The 10,647-nt window shown below is 45.3% G+C and overlaps 1 protein-coding gene across 1 annotated transcript; it reads right to left on the reverse strand.

Moving 5' to 3' along the window:
- Window positions 1-547: 547 nt before the first annotated feature.
- SMIM38 (small integral membrane protein 38) lies at window positions 548-10,286 on the reverse strand. Its single transcript, XM_040327807.1, has 2 exons — window positions 10,159-10,286; window positions 548-1,000 (listed from the first exon to the last, which is right to left on the reverse strand). The coding sequence occupies exon 2, from the start codon at window positions 708-710 to the stop codon at window positions 570-572; it is 141 nt and encodes a 46-aa protein (XP_040183741.1). The 5' UTR covers window positions 711-1,000; window positions 10,159-10,286; the 3' UTR covers window positions 548-569.
- Between the last annotated feature and the right edge of the window lie 361 nt (window positions 10,287-10,647).

Here is a 10,647-nt window from a genome sequence, read left to right on the forward strand (position 1 = left end):
GTCGGCGTATCTACTGATAAGCCGACCTAACTCTTACTGAATCTACCTACTAGTATACACACACAGTATACACACACAGTATACACACACAATATACACACAAAATATACACATACAATATACACATACACCCTGATGGTGCCCCCCGAGTCAGGGCCCTCTTAATAGCATCATGGGCCCCTGGGCAAAGTAATGCTCTGGGGCCCCTACAATGATGACAGTGCAGGTAAAAAGACATCAAGTAGGTATCTATGACTCTCAGTGCCATCATGGGCCCCCCAATTTTGGGGCAGCGTGGGCTCAAGGACCATCTGCTTTGGGGGCAGTGCCCAGGTGTGCCCTCTCATTAAGACAGCCCTGCCCCGAGTGCTCGAATGGTCAGTCCGCCCCTGGGTGTGGACCATGGAAGGCAAAGTGGAAGCCCAGTACTGGAGCGTGGCTGTGGGGCCCTTGGGCAAATCGAAGCTGGACTTTGTGGAGGATATGATAATATGACAGGGAGGCTGCAGGGGCCCCCTGGAGCTAGGGGTGGGGTTGCTATTGTAACCCCTTATGTTACGCCCATGGTTCTAATCATTCCAGTCTTTCATTGGCCTATTGGGGAACCTTTTGGAAAGTTTGTAGTCAATGTATGCACTCAGACAAGACCCTAAGAGGAACCTGGAAAGTATAATAATCACAAGCAAAAATACCAAAATCCAAGACTCCATTATTATAGATGATTATAATTTTATGGGAATGACATAAGGAAGTCTCTGTCGGCGCATATATGACGGTGGCAGTTTTTGAAGTTTGGAACCGGAGGTAGAAATCTGAAAAGTTATGGTAATTTCTCAAGCCAGCAGTTGACAGCCAATCACCAGATTTGGCTTGTACAGTACACTCAGGATTTACGCCAAACAGCCTCCGCTTGTCAGATGTCGCGTAGCGAAAGAAGTCTGAATTTCTCACAAAGGGGTCAGCGCCTGGATTATAGTTCTTGATGCTTTGTCCACTGGCACTAGAAACAAAAAAGGTGGCATGTGTTTTAGAATGCAATTTTGTCCATCTACATCTCGGCTTTTTCCATAGCATTATTTTTCACCAAAAGCTCTCCTCGCAGTTTTCCCGACGGAAAACCCGGTCGTGTGTACGAGGCACAAGAATCTGCCCGAATCTTGAAGCAACTTGCACTTTTTTGCAGCATAAATGAGGCTTTATTGCAGCTGTAATGTCACAGTTGCCGGCAAATCTCATTCATCCTGCAAGACAAAGGCATAACGAGCTTGTATGCATCGCGGTCCCCGTACACCGCTGTGACAGGCGACATGTCTCCGGAATGTTACTAACGGGGTTTGTGGGCTCCGGCGCTGTGATTGGCCGGAGCCGCGATGACGTCACCGGCGGGAGCCCCCGGTCACGGCACAGCAGCTGAAGAAACGGCACGTGCGAGCCGTTTCTTCAGTGGGCATGTGCCGATGATGACGGCACATGCGTATACAGGGCCAGATTCAGATAGGTCAGCGGATCTTTCTGATTTACGTTACGCCGGGGCAAGTTTTTGAGGCAAGTGATTTATTCAGAAAGCACTTGCCTCTAAAGTTGCGGCGGCGTATCGTAAATCCCCCGGCGGAATTCAAATTCCGCGGCTAGGGGGCGTGTAACATTTAAATCAGGCGCGTCCCCGCACCGAACGAACTGCGCATGCGCCGTCCGTAAAATTTCCCAGCGTGCATTGCTCTAAATCACGTCGCTAGGACGTCATTGGTTTCGACGTGAACGTAAATTACGTCCATCCGTATTCGCAAATCGACTTACGCAAACGACGTAAAAAATTCAAAACTCCCCGCGGGAACGACGGCCATACTTAACATAGGATACCCCTCACATAGCAGGCGTAACTATACGCCGGAAAAGGCCGAACGCAAACGACGTAAAAAAAATGCGCCGTGTGTTCGTTCGTTTCTGAATCGGCAGAAATCCTCATTTGCATATTCGTCGCGTAAAAAAAACGCCACCTAGCGGCCGGCCTGGAATTGCAGCCTAAGATCCGACGGTGTAAGTCACTTACACCTGTCGGATCTTAGGGAGATCTATGCGGAACCTGATTCTATGAATCAGGCGCATAGAGATACGACCGACGGAACTCAGAGATACGACGGCGTATCAGGAGATACGCCGTCGTATTTCTATCTGAATCTGCCCCACGGTGAATATTTCCTAAACGGTGCAAGTTTAGGAGAAATTCACGGTACCTACAGGAAAGACTTATTATAGGCTTACCTGTAGGCAAAAGTGGTTGTAAAGGATTTACAACCACTTCAAGCTTAAAGTGGACGTAAACCCAAATTTTTTATTTATTTTTTTGATGTCACAATGTACAGTATAGGATTTCCTATCATCTGTGCCCAGTCTTGCCACACAGAGCTATCTGAACAATCCTCTTATATTGTTCAGTGAAATAAAACGGACTTACAGAGAAAAACCTTAGTCTGTTCTTCCCCCTTGCTGTGAGTGACAGGTTATATACATATCTCATGCACTAGCCTGGAGACAGGCATTATTTTTTAATTCCCACCCCCACTCCTTTTCTGAAGTCATGTGGTTACTTTTCTGGAGTTTGACTGGATGTTAGTGATCATAGCAGAATTTAGTGTAAGGAATACATAGGAAAAAAATGCATGTTGACAAGGGAAGTGTAGAGGAGGGCGAGGAGTCTACTGACATCACGACTCCACCCACCGAGCTCCAGACAACAGACCCACCCACAGAATCTGCAGTTTTTCAGTTCTTATAACAGACGGAGGGGGAGACATTTGACAGGTAAGGATACATGCAGGAGGCATCTATATCCTTATAGATCAGCACTATGGCAGTAATTTAGAAAGGATGAGAGTGGCTTTACATCCACTTTATCATTTTATTTTTGCCATTATATAAGTATAAATCCACTGGTTTGAGACCAGCAGAAAAATCAGCATAGGGGACCAGATTCTCGTAGAATCTGCGGCGGCGTAGCGTAAACCATTTACACCACGCCCCCGCAACTTACTGGAGCAAGTGCCGTATTCTCCAAGCACTTGCTCCGTAATTTGCGGCGGCGCAGTGTAATTGGCCTGGCCTATGGCCGCGTAATTCAAAGGGGGCGGCTTGTATTCAAATTAAGCGCCCCCCCGCGCCGATTGAACTGCGCATGCACCGGGCTGAAAAATAGCCCAGTGCGCATGCTCCAGCTCACGACGGAAAACGTCAATGACGCTGACATGAGCGTCATTGGCGTAAAGTCGTATTCAAGAACGACTTAGGAAAACTACGTAACCGACGGAAAAAGACGACGCGGATCCGACGCCATACTTAACATGGCATACGGCGGACTGGCGTAAGGTTACCCCTCATATAGCAGGGGTAACCTTACGCTTACGCATAAGACGTAAACGACGAGTACGCGACGCAAATTCATTCGGGAATCGGCGTATCAGGCTCATTTGCATAGTCAAATGAGACCTGAACGTAAACGCCACCTAGTGGTCAGCGTAGTATTGCATTTAGGATCCGACGGTGTAAGTGACTTACACCATTCGGATCCTAGCCTAATTCCAGCGTATCATGTTTTGCGAATACAAAACCATGATACGCCGGCGGGAATTTCGAATTACGCCGGTGTATCTGTAGATACACCGGCGTAACTCTTTTGAGAATCTGGCCCTATGTAATTATCTCTCCAAAAATGACAAAAGCAACATTACTTGTCTTTAGTGGTGCTTTTAATTCGCTTTCATGAATAGTGACCAGGAATCTTCTATGTATGAGGCTGCCTCTTTCATGTGAGCTATTGGATAAACAGGACGCTGATTCTATAAACCATTACCCCCGCTTATGTTACAGCCAGAGGACTCCTAATTCACATTATTGTTACACATCGGAAGATTCTGTAATCCTTACAATAACTGCAAATAAATAAAAAGCAAAATAAAATAAATTGTCTTTGATAATGCACTTATGATGTATGGCTGTAGGTGGCCTGGTCTCCACTTTAATTTGTTGTTTACAAATAAAAATCTGTATTTTTTGCTAGAAAAGTACTTGGAACCCCCAAAACTTATATATATTCCTGTATTGTGCCAAATACGTTTATCTTCTATGGTCAACGGCTCCATCCAGTGGACATAATGCTGCATTTTGCCAATTGAGGTATTTCAGGAAAATATCACATCATGGCCACTAGATGGAGCCAAGATTGACTTACCTGAGATCGAAGCCACCAAAGTCCTCCTCGGTCCCCTCCGCCGCCGCCGCCGCCGCCATGTCTCCTCCGATCTTCTTCCTTTTATCGCCGCTCCGGCCCTGTGACTGGCTGGAGCGGCAATGGCGTCACTCCTGCGCATGCGCACGGGACCAGCAGATCCCCGTGCATGCGCAGGATTACAGCATTAACCCTCCATTACCCCATTCACAAAAACGGCACACTCAGTGCGCCTGCGCCGTTGTCTGCGGCGCACATGCGCCGTAGACATCGGTGCAGTCCTTACTGCAAATATCTCCTTAACCGTGTAGGTTAGGGAGATATTTCTTGCACCTACAGGTAAGCTTTAATCTAGGCTTATGTGTAGGTGCAAGTTGTAAGGAGGGGTTTACAACCACCACAATGATGCCACACGTCCATCCCCGCCCCCCTACAGTTAGAAACACATATAAGGTCACGCTTAACCCCTTCAGCGCCCCCTAGTGGTTAACTCCCAAACGGCAATTGTCATTTTCACAGTAAACAATGCATTTTAAATGCACTTTTTGCTATGAAAATGACAATGGTCCCAAAAATGTGTCAAAATTGTCAGATGTGTCCGCCATAATGTCGCGGTCAGGAAAAAAATCGCTGATCGCCGCCATTAGGCCCCTTTCAGACTGGGGCGGGAGCTGCGGTGGCGGTATAACGCCGCTAAAAATAGCGGCGCTATACAGCCGGAATTGCCGCGGGTATCAGCCGCTAGCGGTGCGGTATTAACCCCCGCTAGCGGCCGATAAAGAGTTAATACCGCCCGCAATGCGCCTCTATAGAGGCGCATTGCGGGCGGTATTGCCGCGGTTCCCATTGTTTTCAATGGGAAGGAGCGGTGAAGGAGCGGTATACATGCCGCTCCTCTCACCGCTCCAAAGATGCTGCTGACAGGAGATTTTTTTGTCTCCCGCCAGCGCATCGCCTCAGTGTGAAAGCCCTCGGGCTTTCACATTGAGTCTGCAGTGCAGGAGTTTTTCAGGCGGGATAGCAGCGCTATTTTTAGCGCTTTACCGCCTGAAAAACTCCTCAATGTGAAAGGGGCCTTAGTAGTAAAAAAAAAAATATTGATAAAAATGCAATAAAACCATCCCCTATTTTGTAAACACTATAAATTTTGCGCAAACCAATCGATAAACGCTTATTTCAATTTGTTTTACCAAATAGGTAGAAGAATACGTATCGGCCTAAACTGAGGAAAAAAATAGTTTTTTTTATATATTTTTGGGGGATATTTATTATAGCAAAAAGTAAAAATCATTAATTTTTTTTTAAATTGTCGCTCTATTTTTGTTTATAGCGCAAAAAATAAAAACCGCAGAGGTGATCAAATACCACCAAAAGAAAGCTCTATTTGTGGGGGAAAAAGGACGTCAATTTTGTTTGGGAGCCACATCGCACGACCGCGCAATTGTCTGTTAAAGCGACGCAGTGCCGAATCGCAAAACCTGGCCTGGGCATTTAGCTGCCTAAAGGTCCGGGGCTTAAGTGGTTAAAGGAGAACTGTACAAAAAAACAAGATTGGCTTTATATTGACTTTTGAAATTTACAAATGCAGCAATTTAGAAATCAGATGAAAGGTTTAGCACTGGAAAACACTTTTTGATATAAAAGTGCATTTTATATACAGCTACCGTATATAGATCAGATCAAAATGAGGGACAGAGGAGGAGGAATGAGGGACAAATCAGGGACAGCTGGGAGTTTTGCCCAACGGTACACAGAGGACAAAAATAAATAAAAAATATCCAAAATGAAAAAATAAGTTTTGCCTTTTGTTCTACTTTAAAATATAAATAGATTTCAAGGAAAATGCTAAGAGTTCCCATTAGAGTGTACAGTATGTGTGGACTGAGCATTACTTTCAGTTGCAGTGTCAGAGTCAGATGATGAGATCGATGTAAATGAATTAAAGCATGGATGTGTATTTGATGACCCATTTCTGACTTTTGTCACAACAACCAAATTGTCAGATTTAACACATGAAGACATCCTGTATGATCATGTGTATTTAAAGAGTGACTAATAGAATTTGGCTGACTACATTAGCAGCTCATAAGATTAGAATGTAACTCACTTATGTGTTTGCTGAGGTTTAAAAAGCAATTTAGAAAATTCTCGGCGGGAGAGTCATCTCATTGATCCAAATCTGTGTTCTGGGCATTCATTCCTGGGCACACACTGCCCTAAATGTTACCATCCTTAGGTGCATCATCCAGCCTTGTCCAGCTGCAGCAACATGCAGCCTCCCATAGAGTTCGACGGGCTGGCAGCGGTGAGGCCGGTCGGTGCATGTGTGCCTAAATGTGCTAGAGAGGCACAGGGTGAAAGACAGGCGGAAATACGCAGTGCTTGCATATAGGGCCAGACATGTACAGGAACATGCACTATGTTGTCAAAAGTATTGGGACACCTGCTTTTACACGCACATGAACTTTAACCACTTAACCCCCGGACCATATTGCTGGTCAAAGACCAGAGCACTTTTTGCGATTCGGCACTGCGTCGCTTTAACTGACAATTGCGCGGTCGTGTGACGTGGCTCCCAAAAAAAATTGGCGTCCTTTTTTACCCACAAATAGAGCTTTCTTTTGGTGGTATTTGATCACCTCTGCGTTTTTTTGAGTTTTTGCGCTATAAACAAAAATAGAGCGACAATTTTGAAAAAAAAAAAAAATTTTTACTTTTTGCTATAATAAATATTCCCCAAAAATATATAAAAAAAACATTTTTTTTCCTCAGTTTAGGCCGATACGTATTCTTCTACATATTTTTCGTAAAAAAAAAAATCGCAATAAGCGTTTATTGATTGGTTTGCGCAAAAGTTATAGCGTTTACAAAATAGGGGGTATTTTTATGGCATTTTTATTAATATTTTTTTTTTTACTAGTAATGGCGGCGATCAGCGATTTTTTTTCGGTACTGCGACATTATGGCGGACACTTCGGACACTTTTGACACATTTTTGGGACCATTGCCATTTTTATAGTGATCAGTGCTATAAAAATGCATTGGATTACTATAAAAATGCCACTGGCAGTGAAGGGGTTAACACTAGGGGGCGGGGAAGGGGTTAAGTATGGTCCCTGGGTGTGTTCTAACTGTAGGGTGGGCTGACATGGGGAAATGACTGATCTTCTGTTCATATATTGTATGAACAGGAGATCAGCATTTCTATCCCTGACAGGACCGGGAGCTGTGTGTTTACACACACAGCTTCCGGTCCCTGCTCTGTAACGAGCGATCGCGTGTGCCCGGCGGCGATCGCGCACGGGAGTCGGGGGAGAGCGGGGGGCGCGCACACACCCCTAGTGGCCTGCGCGAGAGCCGATGTATAGCTATGGGCTCTCGCGCAGGGGAGCCAACCTGCCGCCGTAAAACGACGGCGGCTGGTCGGCAACCAGTTAATGGTATCCCAGTTTAAGTCCGTAGGGTTCAATATTGAGTTGGTCCACCCTTTGCAGCTAAAACAGCTTCAACTCTTCTGGGAAGGCCGTCCACAAGGTTTAGGAGTGTGTCTATGGGAATTTTTGAACATTCTTCCAGAAGCGCATTTGTGAGGTCAGGCACTGATGTGGACAAAAATGTCTGGCTCGCAGACTCCGCTCTAATTCATCCCAAAGGTGTTCTATTGGGTTGAGGCCAGTCAAGTTACTCCAACCCCAAACAAGCTCATCTATGTCTTTATGGACCTTGCTTTGTGCCCTGGTCCAAATCATTTGGTGGAGGGGGGATTGTGGTGTGGGGTTGTTTTTCAGGGGTTGGACTTGGCCCCTTAATTCCAGTGAAGGGAACTTTTAAGGCGTCAGCATACCAAGACATTTTGGACTATTTCATGCTCCCAACTTTGTGGGAACAGTTTGGGGACGGCCCCTTCCTGTTCCAACATGACTGCGCACCAGTGCACAAAGCAAGGTCCATAAAGACATGGATGAGCGAGATTGGGGTGGAGGAACTTGACTGACCTGCACCTCAATCCAATAGATCATCTTTGGAATGATATAGAATGGAGACTGTGAGCCAGGCCTTCTCGTACAACATCTGTGCCTGATCTCACAAATGCGCTTCTGGAAGAATGGTTAAACATTCCCATAGACACACTCCTAAACCTTGTGGACAGTCTTTCCAGAAGAGTTGAAGCTGTTATAGCTGCAAAGGGGGGCCAATGCAATATTGACCCCTACGGACTAAGACTGGGATGCCATTAAAGTTCATGTGTATGTAAAGGCAGGTGTCCCAATACTTTTGGTTATATATTGTATTCTATTATATCCAAAATTAAACACTTATGCCGCGTACACACGACCATTTTTCGGGTTGTAAAAAATTACGTTTTTTTAATGTCATTAAAAACGATCATGTGTGGGCTCCAGAGCATTTTTCACAATGTAAAAAATGGGCATTAAAAATTTCGAACATGCTCTAATTTTTCACAACGTTTTTAATGTTGTCGTTTTTAACGTCGTAAAAAATGGTCGTGTGTGGGCTTTAACAACGTGAAAAAAATGCGCATGCTCGAAGCAAGTTATGAGACGGGAGCGCTCGTTCTGGTAAAACTAGCGTTCGTTAATGGAGTAAACACATTCATCACGCTGTAGCAGACTGAAAAGCGCAAATCGTCTTTTACTAACACGGAATCAGCTAAAGCAGCCCCAAGGGTGGCGTCATCCGAATGGAACTTCCCCTTTATAGTGTCGTTGTACATCACCGCGCTTTGCTAGAGCATTTTTTTTTCACAATCGTGTGTAGGCAAGGCCGTTTTAACGATCGGGTTGGAAAAAACGTTGTTTTTTCTAGACCATTAAAAATGTCATTTTTTACAACCCGAAAAATGGTCGTGTGTACGCGGCATGAGACTTTAAACTTGCATGCTATGTACAAAATCAGTTGCAGCTGTAAAAGTAGCACTTATCATAAAACAAATATGGTCATTATGGGCCAGATTCATGTACAATTCCGGCGGCGCAACGTATCCCATTTACGTTACACCGCCGCAAGTTTTCAGCGCAAGTGCTTGATTCACAAAGCCCTTGCCTGTAAACTTGCGGCGGTGTAGCGTAAATCCGTCCGGCGCAAGCCCGCCTAATTCAAATGGGGCGTGTATCATTTAAATTAGGCGCGTTCCCGTGCCGAACGTACTGCGCACGCTCCGTTTTGTAATTTCCCGCCGTGCTTTGTGCGAAATGACGTCGCACCGACGTAATATTTTGAACGGCGACGTGCGTTACGTCCTTTCCTTTTCCCGGACGACTTACGCAAAAAAAAAAAATTCAAAATTTGACGCAGGAACGACGGCCATACTTTAACATGGCAAGTCTAAAGATAGGCCAAGAAATAGCAGCCGCAACTTTACGCCGGGAAAAGCCGACTAGCGACGACGTAAGAGAATGCGACGAGCGCGCGTAGCTTTGTGGATCGCCGCAAACAGCTAATTAGCATACCCGACACGGAAAACGACGCAAACTCCACCCAGCGGGCGCCGAAGTATTACACCTACGATCCGAAGGCGTACGAAGCAGTATCGGATCGAAACCAGAAGCCGTCGTATCTTGGTTTGAGGATTCAAACTAAAGATACAACGCGGCAAATTTGAAAATAATCAGTAGATACGCCGGCGTATTTCGACTGTGAATCTGGCCCTATAGGTCAGTATATGGTCCCAGGCAATGGGCCGGATCCTGTGATACAGTCAGATGGTTCTGGAGATCAAAGAAAGTAATATTGATCAATGTTTCCTTGGTTACATATGACATTCATTTGTTAGACATAAAGATAATATTGTATACCTTCCATGACCCAATACACTGACCCACTTTGGCTATTAAAAGACCCCATGACTGTGCTATTTACATCTCAGCAGGTCACCCCATGCTATAGTTAAGCCTAATAAAATTAGTTTTACTTACTTGTTCGGAACACTTTCTAAGCCAATTGCATCTTCTTCATGATATTACATCTCAGCTGAAAGTCACAATGAGAGGGGCAGTAGATGACTTTATGCGAGTTCCCACAATGCACTGCCCCATGATTATAAGTTAAGAAAAGAGTCAAAGTCACAAGCTAAGTCAACAGTATAGCTTTTTATTTCTTTACATTTGATAGCAGGTGTCACCTTGAGACTTTCTCTGTGGTGAAAGCGTAAATTGAATATATTCATGTTAGAAGGAGAAGTTAGAAGTTAGCAATACATACAGAATATACAATGGGCTGCACACTTCCCCCCGCTCTCTCTCCATACTTCCATGCCCCCTTCTGTCACCACCAACATCTGTACCCCTCCCCTTACAACCTACCTTGCCTAAGGCCCCCTTCCCTTACAACCTACCTTGCCTAAGGCCCCCTTCCCTTACAACCTACCTTGCTTAAGGCCCCCTCCCCTAACAACCTACCTTGCC

The sequence above is a fragment of the Rana temporaria genome, chromosome 11 (genome assembly GCF_905171775.1).
Source record: "Rana temporaria chromosome 11, aRanTem1.1, whole genome shotgun sequence".
NCBI lineage: Eukaryota > Metazoa > Chordata > Amphibia > Anura > Ranidae > Rana > Rana temporaria.

Bases quoted from the DNA above. Each gene is read 5' to 3' on its own strand.
- SMIM38 (XM_040327807.1), bottom strand. From the start codon at position 710: ATGGAGTCTTGGATTTTGGTATTTTTGCTTGTGATTATTATACTTTCC.